General features: G+C 34.5%; 1 protein-coding gene across 16 annotated transcripts in view; it reads right to left on the reverse strand.

Annotated features, from left to right (window-relative positions):
• The window catches only part of EPS8 (EGFR pathway substrate 8, signaling adaptor), a 172,650-nt gene that overhangs the window by 23,686 nt on the left and 126,436 nt on the right, over positions 1-22,528 (reverse strand). For 8 of the 16 annotated variants that reach the window (XM_081059474.1, XM_081059470.1, XM_081059468.1 and 5 more), the window contains 8 exons: positions 21,048-21,121; positions 19,581-19,707; positions 17,761-17,849; positions 17,313-17,387; positions 11,901-12,049; positions 9,125-9,308; positions 4,431-4,567; positions 362-470 (listed from right to left, as the gene is read on the reverse strand). In XM_081059474.1, coding sequence (XP_080915600.1) covers positions 362-470; positions 4,431-4,567; positions 9,125-9,308; positions 11,901-12,049; positions 17,313-17,387; positions 17,761-17,849; positions 19,581-19,707; positions 21,048-21,121 — 944 coding nt within the window. Of the gene's footprint in view, positions 1-361; positions 471-4,430; positions 4,568-5,825; positions 8,402-9,124; positions 9,309-11,900; positions 12,050-17,312; positions 17,388-17,760; positions 17,850-19,580; positions 19,708-21,047; positions 21,122-22,528 lie in introns of those variants that run through there. The other 8 variants (XM_081059461.1, XM_081059472.1, XM_081059469.1 and 5 more) reach the window with 3 other exon arrangements.

The raw sequence follows: 22,528 nt of genomic DNA on the forward strand, positions 1-22,528 counted from the left end.
ATGAAAAAATGTCACCCTGATACATTTAATAAAAATTTAAAAATATATATTACGGTGTATCCACAACTGAATTGAAAAACAGCCTTAATTCTAAAATGAACAAATCCCATGAAGGAAGAGCACAAAGCCAAGAAATCCAACTCACTGCTCCCAAAAAACCCAAACAAACTAACAAAAAAGAGATAAAGCAGCATCCCCTCCTAAATATAGATATCTATAATATGCTGTATCATCGGTTAAATAATATTGAACAATAATTTCTTGACCTCATCCTTTCTTTGAGGGAGGCTCATATATATACCAAAAGAGGAATATAATAAATCCACTTTATTAAGAGCATATAAAGGTAAAATTCTATTACCTCTAAAATATCATCCTTAAGAACTGAGAGCTCACTGTTGTTCCTTGCCACAAAGTCATACTTGGATTTGGCATATTTCTTGGGTTGTGTTATGAGTGGATCATAATTTCTATAAAAAGAAAGAGAAAAGATTACTCTGCAAGCTCTTCCTAAAGCCAGAAAACAGAAGTCAAACATTAAGACAAGCCCATTCCTACCAGAAAACATTCTGACAGATTATTTTTATAGTTTAGTTTTATTATATTTTATAATAAATATAATTATAATATTATTATATAATTACATTATATTTTATATAATATGAAAACTAAAAGAAACTTTGGGGTTATTACTATTAAAATGAATAAACTATGGCTAGGGCAATAATAAATAATGCAAAATCAGCCAAGTCTGGAATGTAAATCTACGAATTCTTTAACCATTAAATATAGATACTGGATATTGCTTTGTTAATTAGTATCTCTATCATGAAAGAATTAGGATAAAGATCAATGTTAGCATTTTTTCATAAAATTAAAGAACACTGAAAATTTCCATAGTAGTAATTTAAATTATATGTTGATTTCACTAATTAAAGCAGTATGTTCAATTCATTAACCAAATATACATTTAAAAAATTATAACTAAGGGTCAATATTTAGGAAAGTTTTATCCAGTTATCTAAACTGCAAGGGGAGGTATGTATTATGTAGAAGAACAATATAACACTTCCCAATTAATTAATTAATTCACTATAAACTTATTTTAATAGTAAGAGCATGTCTAAGAGTTTGATATTTAAAAAATAAAAATGTTTCTTAAAAAAAACCAAATACTTCTTTTAATCATTAAATTATCACCAATAAATTTAACAGCATAATTAAAAATACTTTTATAGATAATACAATAAAACCTGATATATAAACAATGAGCTAATATTATTTTCTTCATTTCAATAATAAAATAATAACTTTGATTTTTTTTTTTTTTTTTTTTACTAATTTTACTCCCTAATAATCTCCATGCATATTCCCACTTTCCCTCACACATCTTTACAAAAGAAAAAGCAAAAGGGGCTAAAAATGTTTGGTCATCCTTCTGTCAAGGGTCATTCTGTCACTGTTATCTGAATCAGGTTAGAAAACTTTGCAGCATTTCTCTTTGAAGTCTTTGCTATCCTGCCTGTCTCAGAAGTGATTACCCAGAAGTGATAAGCACGCACCTATAAAGTACTCTAGAATTTACAAATCTTTAGTTTTTTGCTTTCTATAGATTAGACCTGAATATCACACTGACCATAGCTATCAATCTGAAAATCACACTTTGTAATTTTTCAGATGTACCAAAGTTTCTTAAAAGACCTAGAATATATAAAAATGATACAATCTCTTATTTCTGATTTGGAATGATAGTACACACTTAATAAAGAGTAGACACGGAGAGAGCAATGACCTGAGACTTCCCTAAAACACTAATAGTCCATCAAAAGGTGAAGGCTATAAATTCAACAGGTAATTTCCCTAATAACATGGTAATTTCACTGAAGAGTGAATATACTTCATGTGGTATTTACAGCAATCCTAGCATATAACAGAATTTAAGATTAATAATATTATAAAAATAAATGCCAAACTTCTGTGTATTTCATATCAGACCAGAATGTTCAGATAGTTTTTGAAATAATGATGACAAATTTTCTTACCAGCAGAGAACATCAATGATCCAGTTGTCTATCAACTATTCAGCTTCTATTGTAATAGCCCAGCTAAGAGATGAGATCCATAGTGACATATACAATCTACTTACCACTAAATTTATTTTTTAATTTTTTTAAAACTTTTATTGATTTAAGTGTATTTTTCCAGGACCCATCAGTTGCAAGTCAAGTAGTTGTTTTAATCTAGTTATGGAGGGCGCAGCTTATACTGGCCTATGTGGGGATCGAACTGGCAACCTTGTTATTCAGAGCACTGTGTTCTAACCGAGCTAACTGGCCACTCCAATTTTTAAAAGTTTCTGTCTCTGGCTAAATTTTGACAACTTATGTATATACTTGAATATCCCTTCATGGAATTTCCTTCATTAAATTTCTTTGAAATTTTTATTTATAAAAGGTTATAAAGTACACCTTATGAAATTCAGCATAGCAGTCTCTGAATGAGGAAAAATATCTTTAACAATAATGTACCTTACAGCATCCCTCACTTCCTATGTAAAGTTCCATGAGACAAATATTTTTGAGGAACAGCCAGGAACCTCAAAGACAAATTTGAAATTCAATCAGTTTCAATCTCTGTACTTGAAAAGTTTTAATTATTGTCTTCACTCTTGATTCTTTAATTTTGCACTTTATTTCATTATTTAGTTTTTAATATTGACACTACTTTAAGTACATATAATTTAAGTGAGCTGCCTGAATCCATTTTGAAAGTAGATAGGATACAGAGATATAACTAAACAGTAAATCAAAGGTAAACTCCCCTGCTAATCTATAAATATCAAGGTAAACTTTTAAAAGACTTTGTGGTAAGCTGTCCAACATAAATGGCAGAGTTTTTTCCATTAGTAAAACTAATGGAATTAGTAAAACCTTATAGATTTGTGGGTAAAGGACAAAAGAGGTAGTGAGTCTAAAATGTTAGATACATTATCACATACTTAGTCATTCAATCAATCAATCAAATCAGTCTACAAACACTTAACTGAGTAGTCACAATGTGCTAGATGTTGTCTTAAAATGAACCATGATAAAAGTTTTCTGGTATCAATAAATATTACAGCTCTGAACACACATGAGAAATGTACCCAAGTGGTTTTCTAGCTATTTAGCTGTGAAAAACCATCCCAATTCACTGGAATTATGAAACACAAAGATAAGGTAAGAATCACTAATCTGAAATAATTTCTCAAATATTAACATCTAAATAAAAAAGGAAAAGAAAATACTAGGACGAGTAATAAGTTAGTTAAGAAGAATTTCAATGAAATAATTTTTAAACTTCAAAGGTGATTTTCAGCTATATCTACTAACACTTGAATCTATAATTAAAATGTATTTCATATGTTAGCATTTTCAAAATGTATTATTCATTGCTAATTTTTCTTTGTACTCAGTTTTATATGTTAGTGCTCTTAGAATCATACCTGTATAATTTTCACAGCATTCTACTTAAGTATTACCTCTGTCATCATTCCCAACAGACAACAAAAATTTTAAATCCCACCTTCTTTAGGTTCTATTAAGAAAAAGCATACTGAAAATAAATAAATAAATAAAAGGCACGCGACAGCCATAGTGGGAGAAGCTTTGAGGAAGGAAAGTACAGAACAAGGTCTCTACCCCATTTTATCTGAATGGTCACTCTCCAGATTCTTATTACCAATATTTCACCTCTTTTTCTTTCTCTTACGGACACAGGTTGGCCTATGTGTCAACCTCACTAGCAGTGGCTGGAAAACAAGATTGAAAAACTGAGCCTATTCCAATTCCTTTATTTGTTACCCATCTCAGTTCTCCATCTTATCCTATATTAAGTTTTTTTAAGAGATAAAATATGGAAAAATCAAAGAAATGTAAAACTGTAAAGTGAGAATGAAATACACTAAGATGAAATGGCAAAAATGGTAAATAAGGCCTTGACTTCTTTTAAATATTTAGTTTATCTTTAGTTTAAATATTTCTATCTAAAGGAATGTTTGTTTATTTTAGTTGGGAGAGAGAAAGATGGAAATTATTTCCTTTAAAAGTTACAGAGCTGGAAAGATCCTAGAGACCATCTGGCACAAACTAGCAGAGTTTCAAAACAATTCTTCTTTCTTTTTAATCACAGATTTTGTCAAAAGCATCTTTTTAAAAAGCGAAAGTCATCCAAAGGCAGTTGTACTAAGGTAGAATTAAAGCCTGGAGGTCCTCCAGTTGGAATTATAGACTGGAGGCTTTGTTCAGCCAGTTCTATAAAGGAATAACTGAAACTTTATCAAACAATGGACAGATGGGAAGTTTAAAGAAGTGAACAGTGCAGACACTAGCACCTCTATCTGCACTAAATTAGATTCCACAACTCTCCAAATGATGCCCATGCAATGTTACCTATCCACATGGCGATTAGGAGTTGGCTTAAAAGCAACAGCAGCTTCCCCTTGGTCCAGATGGGGCCCTCTTGTGTAGATGTTATTGAATGCGTACCCATCGGGGGGAGGTGGAACATACTCCAACACACTGGACTGCTGAAAGACAGAGAAGAGATTAAAGGATCACGAATCCTAACTGAATGAGCACTGACGTCAGTCAATAAAAACCCTCCGCCATATTGTGATCAGTATCGCTTTCAAGTGATTGACCAGGAAGTGAATAAATTATAAAATGGGGTTGATACATTTTTGTCAAAGACCTCCTTAGAATGAGAAAAGTAAATAGTCCAAAGACTAAATCTTAATCCTGGAAACACCCAGGTATAAAAACAATACAAGCATAACTTGGAGACATTGTGGGTTTGGTTCCAGACCACCACAATAAAGCAAGCACTGCAATAATGCAAGTAGTAATATTTTTGCTGCTGAAGGGTCTGGCGTTCAATTTGCAAAAAAACACAACACCTGTGAAGCACAATAAAGCATAGCGCTATAAAATGAGATATGCCTATAAAATTTTTCCTCAGACATTTCATTAATAAGTGATTTTAGTATTAGGTAGGCTGCAATACTTGTATAAAATAAAATTGGTTTTAAAACAACAATAAAACCCTAACCCTTGCTTACTATGTGTAGAAACAGTCCTTTACCACTCTAGCACGGTAAATATTGTTGCATGAAAATCAACTGAATGCTGCATTAAAATTATTATTTTCTTATTTTTAAAATATATATGGATACTTTTTAAAAAATGGCACCACTACGATCAAATTTACTAAGGAAAACACAGAAAGGGAGAAACGCACTGATCTTGACAATCAATAGTCCAGAAGGCAATGCTGGAGTCCCTTCTTTGGCAGTTAAACATGAGCCTACTGGGCTAGCCAAGAGGGAGAAGTGAGGGGTAAGGGTCCTATTGAGCATCATGGTTTTAAAGCTATAGGGAGAAAACAAAGAAATAAACCAAAAAAAATTGACTTAAAGATTTTGTATTTTTACCTTACATAAAACAAGGTATGGGATATGTGTGATAGACCCTAAAGCACTGGAATTCCTTGGCTATTTCAATTGTTTATGTATTTGAATTCGGGACTACTTCAGATAAGTCTTAGACATGTGTTCACTAAAGTAAATTCTAATGACAAAGTTGGCAGGAGTAGGGCCGAGTTTATCCACAGACAGAGTAGGTGAGATGTCTCCAATGGACCAGTGTTGATGTCAAAATACCCACGTTACATTACTCCTATGGACTATGTATTAGGATAGTGCACTTCACACACAAAAATAAACAATTTTTACCATTTCAATACCTTAGTGTATGCTATCAACAAAGTGAAAAGGCAATCTATGAAATGGGAGAAAATATTGCAAATCATTTATTAGATAGGGGTTAATATCTAAAATATATGAAGAACTTGTACAATTCAATAGCAAAAAAACAAACAATCTAATTTAAAAAATGAGCAGAGGAACTGAATAGACTTTTTCCAAAGACAACATACAAATCGTCAACAGGTACAGGGAAAGGTACTTAACATCACTGTTCATCAGAGAAATGCAAATTAAAACCACAACAAGATATCACCTCACACCTGTTAGGATGGCTGTGACCAAAAAGACAAGAGATAACAAAGTGGTGGCGAGGATGTAGAGACAAGGGAACCCTTGTGCTGCTGGTGGGAATGTAAATCGTTGCAGCCATTATGCAAAACAGTATGGAGGTTCCTCAAAAAATTAAAAATAAAGCTACTATGTGATTCAGCAGTCCCAATACTAGGTATATTACTGAAGGAAATGAAATTGGGATCTCAAAGAGAAATCTGCACCCCAATGTTCATTGCAGCATTATTCACAAAAGCTAAGATATGGAAACAGCCTAAGTGTCCATAAACAGATGAGTGGATAAGGAAGATGTCAGATACATGATAGATAGATACACTACAATGAATTACTCAGCCATGAGAAAGAAGGAAATCCAGCCATTTGTGACAGCATGGATGGACCTTCAGGACATTATGCTAAGTGAAATAAGCCAGGCAGAGAAAGACAAATACTGCATGGTATCACTTATATGTGGAATCTAAAAAAAAAAAAGTGAAATTCATCGAAACAATAGAAAAGTGGTTGCCAGGGGCGGGGGGAAACAGGGAGAGATTGGTGAAAGGGAACAAACTTTCAGCTATAAATGAATAAAGCCTGAGGATCTAATGTAAAACATGGTGACTACAGTTTATAACACTGTGTTGTATAATTAAAATTTGCTGAGAGAGTAGAACTTTAATGTTCTGAACAACAACAAAGATAAATATGTGAGCTGATGGAAGTGTTAATTAACTAGATTGGGGGAATTCTTTCACAATGTCTACATATATCAAATAACTACAATGTACACTTTAAAGATCTTACAAATTTTTGTCAATTATACCTCAATAAAGCTGAAAAATAAAATAAAAAACAAATGGCTCAGTTTATCATTTCCCCAGGAGAGAGTACAGGAACTAGATGATTAGGCAATTTTTTATTAAAGACTATTATAAAGGGAGGTGTACAAGAAGCTGTTAGAATCACCCATACCTTTGCCTAGCTCTGAACATAACAGAGTGAGGTCAGCCAGTATGAAATCACTGGGTCCTGACAGCGATAGGGAATTTTAGAAGGGAGGAGAGAAATGACGACAGATGACTAACTCTGATGACTACACAGCCTTGTTTAGGGCTGCTGCTGGTTCAGAGGAAGTAAGGAAGGTGAGTATTGCCAGCCACCATGATTGTCACTGCACTTTACCTACGCCTTTCAATTCTAAACAAAACCACCAGATCGTGAATCATCCAATTCTGGTCCTGAGTGTATTTATTATAGTAGCAATAAAGTATAATAAAATCTCTCTTTGGGGGATGACTGCTTTTTTTCACATATTTTAAATCAGCATGATTCATGATTTGGCTTCCAACAAAAAATTAAGACATAAAATTCCCTAGAACTGCTAGCAGGTGCCTTTCATTTTATTTTTAAACATTTGAATAAGTACTTAAGCCAAAAAATGGAAAACAGTTTACAACAGGAAAAGGACAACTCACTATAAGGAAATATTCTCAATCATTCTTTTAAAATTACTTATTCAATGAGAGTAAATAAACTTTTTTTACTGGAAGCCCAGAACACAGTACTCTCTCTTAAATACACAAATTGAAAAAGAACTCACAAAAGTGAATTTCTGAGACATACATCATAAAGTGGATATATTTTCTGATTTAAGATATGAAGACTGTAAGCGAGAAATTTCTGATTTGAAAATAGTCAGTTGTAACTATAGCAACAGTAAGTGTATCATAATTTCATGTTTGATTACATTTTTTTCCCTCTAGAAATGTTGCCCTCCATGAGGAAAGAAAATTCATAGTGATGAGCTCTGAACTGTAAAATTACAGGTAGGGATGTATGCCTGCCAACCTATGCAGTCATCTTCTTAATCACTCAGTTAGAGGGCAGGGTAGTTATGGAATCCACCTCTCCTTTTATATGGAGCCAGAGGCAAAAAACGTTCCTTAGAAAACAAGTATTTTCCAAGTAGTACGTTTGCTTTATTTTTAAAGTTTCAGAATTTAACCAATCTTTTATAATATCATGGTTATTGTCCAAGGGAACAATTTTAAGAAATTTAATTTCTATACAAGTTTTTCCTCAGAAGTGAGGACTTCACTCTGGTTTGCTAATTTATTAATTGATGTCATATTTGCCACATTATAAATACCCACAGTAGTCTGAGGAAATGAATCTAAGAAATTAAACAAAGGAAATGAACAGGACTTCAAGGAGGATCTAGTCATCATTTACTGTTCTTTCTTAAACCAGACGCCATTCATGTAATTCCTTGGTTCTGACCATCCTATTCGGTTTGGTTCAGCATTAAGTGATGCTTCATCTTCTTTTCTGACAGAGCAAGAAGAGTCATAGAAAAACCATCTTTAAGGAAAGTGAAGAGACAACATACCCAATTTCAATCTCTTACTTTGCTCCCCGAATAGGTTTACTCTGAAGCTTACTACATGCTTAAAAGATACAATACATTTTATCATCTACTAAAGATGTCATAGTGTTATAAACGATCGTCTGAACCTGGGATTGGAGTCCAGGAGAAGCTCTGGCCTTCTAGCCAGGCCGATAGGACTCCAGAGGTTTAAAACTAAGCAAAGAAAAGAAAGGAAGAAAGGGAGGGAGGGGGAGAGGGAGGAAACGTAGATGAATTGAGGAAATAGCTGCTTGGACAGGTTTAGAGGACTTGGGTTCTGGGAACTGTCTGGAGGGGCGGATGATGAGAGAGGAAAATAGAAAGAATAAGCCAAGTGGCAATAGGGCAAGTCCCTGACTTCAAAAAGCCAGGATCACCCAAGCTAAGGGGGCAGTGGCAGGGTGGGTAGGGGAAGGGCTGTCAGGCTGGAAGGAATGATATGGGCCCCTGCTGGGCTTCACAAGGAAACAGCAATGGACACAACACTGACAAAGGGATGAGAGAGAAGTCACCAAAGACAGCAGGATGTTTAGACATTGATTCTGGAATAATCTTCAGATAAAATGAGAACTCACAATCATAGTTACAAGAAAATGCACAGATCATTGCATTTGCTGCAAAAGACATGTTGAAAAAACCTTTACCTCCGGGGAATATCTTTTCGTTTCATGTCTGTGTTGATGATCTGCTACATTTGCCACAGACCCAGACAATTGATAAAGATCTTGTTCCACTGGTGTTCCCATGAAGTTCAGCATTGGGGGCTCCCAACCATTGCGGAACCGTGGAACATATGGTGGAATAAACTGCTCTTTTGGCCACTCTGTTCTGTAGAAGGGCATTAAGATATACACACACACAAAAATTAAGAAAGTATTCATGCTCAAGGTTACCTTTTGTGAGGCTAGCCATAAAACACACACAAAAAAGGCACAAAACAGCACACAAAAACCATGCATACCTAATCTGCCCTCCCTCTGCCAAAAGAGGAGAGTAAACATGTTTAGACTCATATCGAATATCCATAAAATGAAAAGAAGATTGAATAGTGCTTCATTATCTGTTTTCACACAATGCCTCAATTCTCCGTTGATTCAACTTTTAAGCATGGATATAGGTTTTTGAAAATTTTGGAAGGAAGGAAATGTGAAGCTAGAAATGTGATATTTAGAACATAAACTTCTCTAGTATGTAAAGTGGTTTCAGATTGTTGATCCCCTTCTTGCCCTCCCACCATTACGAGATCTCCAGGTATCATATACTTTTCAAAGAGAAACAGCAGTAAATGTTCTCAAGGTTTACGATTTTTTTAAGTTATGAAGTCCCCTAAAATATAACGTTACCCATTTTATAAGTTAAATATATCAGCTATGTTTTCATCAGTAAAATCAAGTTAGGACTAATCTGTAGTCATAATCATTACTCATTCATTATTTAATGACTCTGAATGAGAGTTATTTCTAGAAGCTCCTAATCACTTATGAATCATAAAAATAACCAGGACAAAAATTATAGCTTCATTTCAGCTACAATGTGCTTTTTTATCTTTCGCACATGATTCAATTCTTCAGGTTGTATTTATGCCATGATGAAGTTAGCCATTTTATTCAGATTGTTATGTACCTTAATGATTCTTTTTATCTTTATGAGTTTTAAAGTCAGTATACTGATTTCCTGATACTGTTAAAATGAAAAGATCTTACCTAGGCTTAGCATAACATCACAAGATATAAGAAATACATTTGACCAGTTTTTACATGGAATGATATATAAATAGTATGCAACAGTATGTTATATTAATATACAAATAATGTAAATAAATTTTAAAAATATTTTAATATAAAAACAACTGCAGTGCTTTTAAAAAGTGTACACCATATTCTAAGACAAGCAGTTGCCAAAGTCTAAAACATAAGTGGAAATGGTTATATGTGTTTCAGTAGAAGAAAAGGAGAAAAAAATATACATGAATTGGTCCGTAACTTTTAGGCTAACCCTTTTAAAAGCACTAGGAAATAGAAATGGTGGCGTGAGGTAAGCCTCTTGAAAAGCATTAAGAAGACAAGCTTCTAAGTGACCACAGTGAATAATTCACTTTAATTAGTGAGAAAAATTTAAAAACATTGGGAAAAAAAGAAAGCAAAAAGCGTTTATTTACACATAATGAAAAGAAACATTTTAATAACTTGCTTTGCTCAGCAAACTTTAACAATGGTTAATGATTTGTTTTCCATCATCACTTTATTGACAAGATAGAATTCTTAAAATTACCCCCTCGTCCTTGTTGTTCCCACGGCCATTGTTCTAGTCCCGGAGAGTGGTGATTAACAGAACCTCCACTCCAGCATTGTCATCCCAAGGGGCCTCCTTGCCTCTAGTTACTTTTGTCCTTGTCCTTCCTACCATGTTTCCCCGAAAATAAGACCTAACCATAAAATAAGCCCTAGCATGATTTTTCAGGATGACATCCCCTGAACATAAGCCCTAATGCATCTTTTGGAGCAAAAATTAATATAAGACCTGGTTTTATTTTCGGGGAAACACGGTAGATTCAGCTACCATAATGATCTTTCTCAAACACAGATGTGGCTATTATCATGCTCCTATTCACAACGTGATTGGTTCTCCACAAGCTACAGAGCCATGCTCCAACTCCTTAGCATGGCATCGAGGGCCTTCACAACACAGCCCTGCTCATTTCTGTATGTCTCACTGAACACCATTCCTCTGCCCCATTTCCACAATCACCTACTACCCAAAGTCTACATTCCAGCTAAACCCATATCCATACTCCATTCTCCTGACTTCCCTCGAGCTTCTCTCTCTACTGGGAGGGCCCTTTTCCTGCTTTGCATTCATGGAAAACTTACTTATCGTGTTGAAAGGCAGCTTAGTGAAACAATTATGAACATCAACTCCAGGGTCAAATTGTCTAGATTCAAATCCCAGCTCTGCCACTTATGAGTTGTGTGGCTTTGACCAAATTATTTAACTGCTCTACGCCTCAGATTCTTCATTTGTAAAATAGAAATAATAACAGTAACTGTGCAAAGTGAATGGAAGAGTTAATGGCAATACTATATGTATATAAACATGTGTATGTGCATGTGTGTGTATACACACTTACTATTATTATCTGTTGATTTTAAATGTCAGTTCTTTGAAAGCTAGCTACCCTCCTTTTCCTGACTGGTCCACCTTGCCAACCACCAGTAGTTTATTTATGAGTCACTCTTGGCACTTATTATGCCTTATATTGCATACATACTTCTATCTTCTCCATTACACTGTTAGACTTTTAAGGGTTTAGGTTTTTTCAGACATAGAAGATTACATAAATGTCTTGTTAGATCCATGTAATAAATAAAGAACAATACTTAAGCATCCTGGGTATTAAATGCTAAACTCATATATGTTTACCTGGGTTTCATCCAAGTTTCTCCCAGTGACATCCACAGCTGCCTTTCATCAGTATTGACAGTATAATTTAAGAAATCAATAGTGTCCTTTGTCAACAGAGGGCTGAGAACTGAACTTGCTAGCTCAGGACCTCCTGTTGCCTGTACCACCTAAAATGACAATAAATCATTTTTTAGTAAGAAAATGATGATTATCATAAGTATATATTCAAAATATGTAGACAAAAGCCATGCCAAAATAAAGCACTGTTTTTATACATTCAAATCAAATTTTGATGTTGTACAATGCACTACTGAATGAAAAATAGCTTGTCAAATCAATTTGTCCACAATTTGCCACATCAATTTGTGCCTAGTAATCTAATCTAAAATGAAAAGTTATAGTTTAACAGTTTTCATAAGATCTGTCTATTGGCTGCATGTGACTGTACTTTACATGAAAAATGTGAATGGCTCCCCAGAGAATTCTAAGTCAGATGGTTTAACCAAGCCTGTTGGTTTTTTTTGTTTGTTTGTTTTGTTTTTTAATATATGTATCTCTACTGGAAAATCTATTATGCCAAACTTGAAAACTATGGTTCTAGAAAAGAGGACTATGAAGGGAAAGAGGCTCAAGTTAACAGTCTGTGGCTGTGCCTATAAAGATTAACAAAAATAAAAGGATCCAGGGAAAAAGGTGAAAGAAGAATGAGAAATGGTACTCTGAATCTATATATTTCTTTCCAGAATTTAATTCTAGGAAATTGTCCTGATTTAAAATGGATAATTTAATGACTAACAGAAACAAACAGGTGCAACTCTACGATAAACAAAGTGATGATAAGTGGATGTCCAAAAACTGCTCCAAATTTATTTCTCAGGGGCTATTTCTTGATTAAAGAATGGTAGTTATCTTCTAGAGCAGAAACCAGACACCTTTTATACATAAAAAAAATCTCACCTTCCCAGAGATGTGGCACAAAAAGAAAAGGATTTGTTTTTTTGAATGGAGCCAGACCAAGAGTCAATTTCTCTCCAGTCATCCGGTGTTCTGAGCCTGCTATGCTGTTGTATGTCTGGCTGTATTTGCACATGCTGTTTCCCAGCTCCCCTAGAAGGCCCTTCCTCCATCATTCAAACTATACTCAAGTAACACCTATTCTGGAAGCCCTTCTTAACCCCACAGTGTAACTCTGATGTACCTCAGTATCCCCCAAATTATTTACAAACATTAGTAACACATTACACTGTAACTTACGGCTTATTTTTCAGCTTATCCTCTCTTAAGTTCTTGGACCCAGACTTACCTGACTTTGAATTGCCAAAGACACAGCGTCAGGGGAATGAATGAGAATAAACAAACGAAAAGATGAAGGATAAGGGAGGTAGGCTGACTCTTATCTGAGAACAAAATCTACCTTGACAACCTGGCATAGTAAATTTACTTCTACAGGGGAAAGCCCTATAAGCATTTCCAGTAACTATGCAGGGAAGACTAAGAGGAAAAAGGAAAGAAGTAAAGGAATAAGTGAATATTAAAATCTTTGTTTTAACAGAGGGACGAGGGAATGAAACAAAAGAAGGTAAATAAAAGGCTACAGGCCACAGTTCCCTCTCAAGAATGTTAGTAGGCACGTGTGCACGCAAGTATGCTGTGGGTACGCCTGCATGTAGACACTGAGGGTAGAGGGAAGGATTCACAAGGTTCAAAGCCACTGAATTTTGTCTGGCTGGTAGTTGGCCCTGAATAAATGTTCCTTCCCATCTGTCTTGTACAAGTAAAATATCTGGGGCTCCATAGGCAGAACATTAAATGGAGCAACAGAAGGATTATGACTGGGGAGATCATTAATAAGGAATCCTATTTGAGAAAAGAAAATATAAAATAAACCAATGTTTTCAGATGCATAGCCTGATCACAAAGACTAAATTTTCTATGTTAGGGAACCCAGTCCAATTATTTTATACTTCTACTCTGTGTGATGACTAGATACCTACTTATGGTCTGTGAAAGAGTGTGGGAAGAATGAGAGGAGGTGGCAAAAACTGCTTTATAAACAATATTTCCTAATGCTCTAAGATAGCAACAAATGTGTTAAAGAATGTAAGTTTTGTCAATGAGCTAATATCGGTTTCTTTGCATATGGATGGCCTTGATCTAATTTTTTAAAGAGCTTATAAAAGCAAGACTTATTCAACAATAACTAGACAAATAGAAATCTGATGCTCTATATTTAGCAGCAACATGTGGAAGCATTCATAAGTTATTGATGCAGTCTTGAACTTTCATCTTCTAATCTCTTATTGCCCAGTTCTGACATTCATGCTGATAATGTTGCTTATTTTCCTGTGTTTGTAAAGCAAAAGTCATTTCATATTGTACTTCAGGTCTTGTCTAGTTATCCTTGGTGAAAAAAGGATGAGATTTATTCCTTTTTGTTACTTGGAGTTTCATTTTTTCTGATATTCAAATAAAAGCTATGAAAAATACTGAATTTGCTCCATTTTTTATGATTAAAGAACTCAATGACCATAGTCTTCATATGCTCTAAATCAAAATTAGTGAAATGTATCTGCTTCATATAGTTACTATTTACACTCTTTTAAAAAAAATCACAGAAATAATACACAGAGCAATCACACACTACTAATAATTATCATTGCTGTTGTAATTCTATGAAGCAATCATTTGCTCTTTGGCCAGGTGAACCTTTAACAGCCAATCCACACATTCCTGCCTTAGCCTATAAAATAGGAGGCTCTGTCCTGGAAGTATTTAAAAGAAAGAGATTCTGCTTCCTTTCCACTTCTCTCTCACTTGTCCTCCCTATCAAAAGGAGAAAGACCTATCACATTTATGGAATTGTAGAAAAGGGTGATTTATAGCCCAAGGTCTTTTGGGAGCTGTCTATAAAACCAGCAATTGTTCCATCTGCTTTTCTATTGCCATGCTTTTCCCAAACTTTAGCACTTTCCTTTGTGTGCTCTTAAATATTACTCAAGCTAATTCTCCCAACTGTCCTATAGGTCAAGATGGTTGTACATAATGTCAGCTTGGAAAAATCATGACTGTACTATTTATAAATATATGAAATATAAAATAGGAAGGGAAGTAAATTACTGTGCCTATTTCATTAAATGTATAAGGAAAGAATATACCCAGATATTGAAAATCTAGAAAATGAAGATATGTATTTTGGATCCTGGCCTATAACACAAGTGGTATAACCTTTTGCTGGATAAATTCATGGAAACATCCCGCTCCTTCACAACGGGAAATGTTCCCAACATACCACTGTGTTAGCTTCAAAAATTATAACTTACCCAAAGATATACATGTATGTGAAGGAAGTTTCCTGGGGGAAGGGGATTGTATTATGTGCATATCACCATAGCAGGAACACAGTGTGCCCGCCAAAGACTGCTAATTGTCCCCTAGTGTCCATTCTTTCCTTCCTTCGAGAAAGAGAATGCTTTACATTTTAGATGGACACATAGTCACTCAGTTGGAGACTATATTCCTTTGTTGTTAGGTGTGGCCATAGGAGGAAATTCAGGCCAACTGGATACTGGAAAATATTATCTGTGTAAGTTCAGAGTCACCTCATTAAAGACAAAGCTGTCTGTCTTTGCTTTATACAGTGGTTACAAGACATGGAGGTAAATCAGCTTCCCCCAAAGGTGTCTAACATAGTTGCCCCGTTCTTCCTCTTGGAAACATTTTCTACATTTGGCTTCTACAAGACCAGTGCTCTAACCCCTGAGTATGGAGCCTACTACTATTTGGCTTCTAGAATACCACAATATTCTTGTGTTTCTTCTCTTGTTTTCTCTCAATCTTGTCCTAACAAAATTGTCCTAACACTGAAATTGCCTAGGGCTCAATCAGTACTTGTTCCTCTTCATTTGTAATCACTCTCTTGGTGACATCATCTAATGTCATAGCTTTAAGTGCCTTCTATATGCAGATGATCCTCAGATTTATATCTCTAGACCTGATTTACCCACTGAACTCCAAATTCACATATTCCACTACCAATTTAAGTTTTTCCATCTGGATATAACTCAAATTTCACATGTCTAAAACTGAATTCCTTGTCTGCCTCCCAAAACCCATTTCACCCACAGTCTTCACCATTTCAGGTCATAATCAGTCCATGCTTCCAGTCTTAGGCCAAAAACCTTGGAGATATCCTTGGCTCTTGCACTGCACATCCAATCTAATAGTAGATCTTGTTGATTCTATGGGTTATAACCAGAATCCAACTTCTTTTTACTACCTCCAATGTTACCTGGTCCAAATACCACAATCTCCCATCTGGATTATTCGAATAGCCACCTCAGCCTCTTCCCTCAAATTCCTAAATATTGCAGTCAGAGCAACTTTTTTGCCAAAAACCTTCCAAAGTGTCAAAGGTTTCACAATCACCTATGAAGACCAGTAAGATATGTCCTGGTAATTTCTGACCTCATCTCCTTCTGAGATCTCCTCCCTTACTCTGTTCAAGTCACAATATTTATTCCAAGAACCTGGTTTGCACTGGTATCATCTAAGAGCATTTACATTAGCTGTTTTGTCTGGAATTCTCTTTCTTTAGAAATCCACACGACTCATTCCTACTTCCTTTGCTCAAATGACACCTTCTCAGTGAGTTGTTCCTTTAACCAACCCTATTCAAAAATTGTAATACACCACAACACACAAACACACACACACACACACACCCTACATACCTGAAACACTCCCTGTTCTCCTTCCCTGCTGTATTTTTCCACATAGTATTTATTTTGAGTGAGCTGTATTAGTTATGCATTTATTTAGGTTACTATTTGCCCCTCCATACTATAATGTAATTTCTGAGAGAGTAAGAATTTATGCCTGTTTTGTTCCTGGTGAGTTACTAATGATGCCAAGCACGTAGCAGGCTGTCAATTAATATTTGTTGAATAAATAGATAAATAAATGAACAAATGATTGAATCAGAGACAGCTCAGGTGATGTAAGAACACCTCAATGAAAAGAATCTGGGTCTCTAAATAACATCATGAAATAAAGCCATCCATCCAGCACTGGACTCCTCATGCCTAGCCTATTTTGTGAGAAAGAGAAAAATTTCTATATTACTCAACCCACTTATATTATATACTAGTATATATTAAAACCCTAGTACCCAATAAATCTTTGTTTCATTTCATTTCTCTAGCTCTGTCAGACATCAGTTTCCTCAGCTGTACAATTAGATGTTTGAACTACATGATTTCTAATGCTCTTTTAATCTCTCAAATTTCACATTCTCAATGTTTACATAGATGGCAAGAAAAATAACATATATGCAAGGTAATGAAGAAAACTTGTCTAGGTCATCTAAAGAGACATTTGGAGTTGAAAAACATACTAAGAATGCTTACTTTCTTAAATTAATATAAATCTTACCATATTTAGTGGAGTAAATAAAAAGTGAACCAAATCTGCAGCACTGGGATTCTGGATATGAGACTTCAATTTGGACTGTAACATTAAAAAAATAGACAAACGTATTACTATGATGTACTTGAGCAAAAGACAGACATTCAAAAAGTTCCAACATAATCTCAGACGAAGAATTCTTCACTACTAGACTCGCTTTTGGTATATGAATTAGCATGGGTGAGACAGACTAAGAAAATTTAGATTAAAAACAAGTGTCATTTTTTAAAATCAAATCTTTTAGATATACATGTTTTATAATCTGTTGTTCTAATTAAAGGCAAATTTAAAAATACATACAAAAAATCTACAAGAACAATTTTATCTCTTAATTCAATTGGGAACATCTTAGTATGTTCAATCAGGATCTCTTTCGTTTGTCTCTTTTAATTATACATAAATAAATTTCACTTACCAGAAGGTTAAATCCATGTTTAAACTTTTGGAAACAGTCAAAAAATTCATCAGGAGGTGGAGGTTTTGCTCGCAGTGTTAAAACGCCCTCTAGAGAAATAAATAGGAGGAGGGGTAGATGAGAAAAAAATGCTAAGAAAAAATATTAAATGAAAAAAAATTTTAAAAACACAGTGATGTCTGTAAAGTTTTAGAGATCACACTAGATATCATGCCACCTAGTTACCCTACCACATCTCATAGTCTAACTGTAATAAATTAAGACGATCCAACATTTGAAATGGACTCCTCTACCTTTAGCACTACCAATTACTCATTCAATTCCATAAATTTATACAGTACTGCTTCTAGGTGCCAGTAATTGTGCTTATCATTGTGAAGACTATAAAAATGTGTAAGTTACAAGCCCTGCTCTTAAGGGCCTTAAAGGCTAATAGAAGACATAAATCAGGTAAGTAACAAAGATGTACCAACTAAGTGCTACAGAAAGACACTGTACCTGGTTGGGAGATAGGAAAATGCATACCTAAAAAACTTTTCATGGACAAAGTAGCTTTGACGATGGGATTTGAAAGGGTTGTTCCAAGGCAATTTGGTAATAAAAACATCTTAATTGGATAAAAACAGCATAAGCAAAAACATGGAAAAAGGAAATTGCATGTACACGAAACAACAAACATTAAAGCAAAGAAACGTGAGAATAGAAAAGTAGGTCAAGGTTAGATTGTGGATGATCTTGACTGCCAGGGTGAGGAGTAGACTTAAACAGGAGAACATGGAATTAACATACTTTTCAGCAGAAGAATGAAGTGATTGTCCTAAAGCTTTAAGACAACTGTCCTCACAGAATAACAGACTGGAGGCTTAGAAAGTTGGGTAAAAAAATGACAGCTTGAAGCTGGTTGTAAAAACAAAAAGGGAGAAAAGTGGGTATCAGAGACCTTGATAAAATACAGTCAATGTTGGCTATAAGCTAGGGAATGCAGTCATAGAGGAATCTGTGGTTTTGAATTTGGGTGACCAAAAGGATAGTATACCCTTCATAAAAAATACAGGAAGAATAAGTGGTTTGAGACATCAGAAAGCAATAATACTTAATTTCAGAATATACTTAGATGAGGTATATCCAGACACACTCATCTAGAAGGTAAGTCTATACAGCTCATATGTTTCTGATGTAGGTATGGGCTAGAGAAAGATCTGTAAGTCATGTGTAATGAAAAGGATGTTTATTTGCTATTCTTTTATATATTTCAGTCTATTGCAGTTTGTTGTATTATTACAATTTTATATATTTTAGGGCCATCTTAAATAGCTAAACTACAGCATACGCAAAAACTGCTTGTATGTGACCTGAATGTACAAATTGGAGTTTTGTGATTTAAAAAAAAATTAAAATCCACTGACATTTATATCTATTTTAATGAGAAAAGTCGATTTTTTTTTACTTAACAAAATAATGAGGTTCTATATTTACAATAAAATAAATCCAAGTATGAGAAGAATAGAGCTATCACTTTTTTTTAAGAGACATTAATTTTACAATCCTTAATGAAAACACTAAACCAGCACTAGTTGAATCTCAGAGTCTCTGTGATTTTGATCAAGTATTCTAGAGTCTTTCTTTACTGTAGCCAACTTGGAACCAAAATGGATACTTCCCTGGGCTTATCTTAGTCTCTGCCTAAATCTCTGGTGCTATCCCAAACTAGAAAAGGAAACTTGTTCCACATCAATGGAGTTCTGCTGAGCAGTTCACAAGAACAGAAACTCTGCCTAGTACTGGATTAGTCTTTAGAAGATTAAGAGAATTCAACTTACCTCCTGGCCCTTTCCTTTTACCTTTCTTAGTTTTCTTCCTTTTAGAAAGCTCAGAAAATGCTTCAGCTGCTTTTTGGAGTTTCGTGATAAAAAATTCAATGTCATCCAAAATGTGGTTTAAGATTTGCTGGAATTAGAAATTACAGAATAAAATATAAAACAAAACAAAACTATTTTTTCCTTGGCTGTACAAAGTGAGGAGTGGACTTAAGCAATAGAACATTGAATTAACATGCTTTTTAGCAGAATGAGTGACTGTCTTAGTAAATTAAAATCAGAAAGTTAAAAAAAAAGAAAAAGAAACACCTCCCATGTGCAAATTTCAAGTTTATCAATTCTAAGAAAAAGAATTAAACCAAATATACCTGTGGCCAAAGTCTGACATTTACAGTTTTCTTAAATTTTGTTCTATTTTCAGTAACATCAAGAAAGCACCCACAATATTTACTCAGATTATTATTTTCAATTACTCTAATTCTCTCATAGTGTTCTCCTCCATAATGTTAAGGGAAAATTATTCTAAGAAACATTTTGTTAGAAGAGCCCTGAGCGATTTTGTTTTCTAATAAATGTCCCATTAAAGCACACTATTGTTTCATGGAATTAAAGGTATATAGAATGTTGTGTTAATGTAATAAACACATAGATAATCTACAATAATAGGTACTAATAAGAGTTTCTACATAGTAGAATAGAATTGATGATGAACAATGCTTTCAAGGATCATCAGATCAATTTTGATTATCTCATATACTATAAGTCTTAGTTTACTTTCTCTAATATGTGTGAAACTTGGCATTCTTCTAATTAAAGACTAGAAACTGGGATTAAATGACCTTTTAACTATAATAAGAATGTTATGTAAAAATTAAATTCCAAACTTGAAATTCCTCTAAGTATTTTTTTCCAAATAAGCTGGGAACATAAATATAGTATAAAAAATAATTATATTGACAACATATTTTATGATTATATCAGAGGGTACTGTCATTTTGTAAGTAAATTACTAGGGAGAAATAAAACTAGCCTTATCCTTTATAAAAAATTAAAATTCACACATCAGCCCTTTAAAAATGTCATTTAATGTTTATCTTTCAGACATCACAAAATTTTTTTAATAAATACCAAGAAAACATATTAAAAAAGTATTTCAATTGTGAATTACAGACCAAGAAAAAAAACAAAACCTCTCAAATTTGATAATGTTATTTAAATTGTTTTGTAAACTAGTTAATATGTTAGTTCTTCTATCACTAATTAAATATTTACATAAGGTCTATAAATTAAATATTGCCATAAATGCAAAATTTGTTAAGAAAAAAAATAATCCAAAGGGCATAACTACCAATGGAAAGAGAAAACAGTTTCCACAAAACATCTTTATTTAAATCAACTTCATTTTCCTTGTTAATATTTTTTCCTCTTCAGAAAGAAAAGAGCCAACGATCTACAAATGAATGTACTTACCACATCTCTGTCAATGCGGGCTGCCATTATCTCAGGTGTTTCTTCATGACCATGATATGGCCTTAGTTTCTCAACTAAAGAAAGGAGAATCATAACTCTTTCAACCTGTTGCTTAAGCATTACCAATATAAGTAATTAAACACTGGACAGCAAATTCGCTAGAAAAGAATGCCATTTGCAAAAGGAAACACCTTCCCTGGATACAAAAATCAAAACTCTTCTCATCATCTATGACATGAGTCCTTGTCACCATTAACAGAAGCACTTGGGCAGAGCTGAAGTTCTTGCCTTCCACCTTTATGATATTCACCCTATAGTTTCCAGTTTATCCTCCCTCTTCCTTTTGTCAGCTGTCTATGGAAACAGCCCTCACTTAGCACCCTATAATTCCTACACAAAAAACATAAACGCACATTTAAGTGCCTACTTGTTAAACAGTGGCATTTCATTCTAATGCAACAAAGCTTCTAATTTTTATATATTCCAATATTGTTACCACAATAAAGTATTGTGGGTTCCAATAATAAAGTGATTCTTAAAATTCTAGTTGTCCTTAGGTTTAAAACCCTCAATGTTGGGCTCGTTAATTTTAAGCCATATGCTTTGAAAGTATAACTACCTACAGAAATTTTCAAATTAGAAAAAAATATCTTAAGTTAGCTCATTTGGCTAGAGCATGATGTTAACGATGAGGTCATGATGTTAATGATGAATTCCTTCCTGGTATAAGTAGGTTAACACTACCACTAAACACTGATACTTGTACAAAGATCTCACAGTAGAAAAAAATGGGAAAAAATATATGGATGGAACAGGAAAAATGTGTCCTCACTAATGGAAATACAACTCATGATATATCATCACAACTCATGATGTTCGATAGAGGAAACTGGAGAAAATATTGAAAACTCTGTATTGCTATGCCTCCTCTAGGTCTAACTTTCCCCATAAATGGAATACTTGTAAAAAAAAAACAAAAAACAAACAAACAAAAAAAGAAGATGGCCGGCCCAGTGGCTCAGGCGGTTGGAGCTCCCTGCTCCTAACTCCGAAGGCTGTCGGTTCAATTCTCACATGGGCCAGTGAGAATTCAATGTTGCCAGTTCAATTCCTCGAGTCCCACAAGGGATGGTGGGCAGCACCGCCTGCAACTAAGATTGAACATGGCATCTTGAGCTGAGCTGCCGCTGAGCAACCGAATGGCTCAGTTAGTTGGAGCGCGTCCTCTCAACCACAAAGTTGCCGGTTCGACTCCCGCAAGGGATGGTGGGCTGCGCCCCCTTGCAACCAGTAATGGCAACTGGACCTGGAGCTGAGCTGTGCCCTCCACAACTAACACTGAAAAGGACAACAACTTGGAAAAAAAGTCCTGGAAGTACACACTGTTCCCCAATAAAGTCCTGTTCCCCTTCCCCAATAAAATCTTAAAAGAAGAAGAAGAAGAAGAAATCACTGAGTCTTATAAAACTTAATTAGTGGCT

This window comes from Rhinolophus hipposideros (assembly GCF_964194185.1).
Source record: "Rhinolophus hipposideros genome assembly, chromosome: 9".
Classification (NCBI taxonomy): domain Eukaryota; kingdom Metazoa; phylum Chordata; class Mammalia; order Chiroptera; family Rhinolophidae; genus Rhinolophus; species Rhinolophus hipposideros.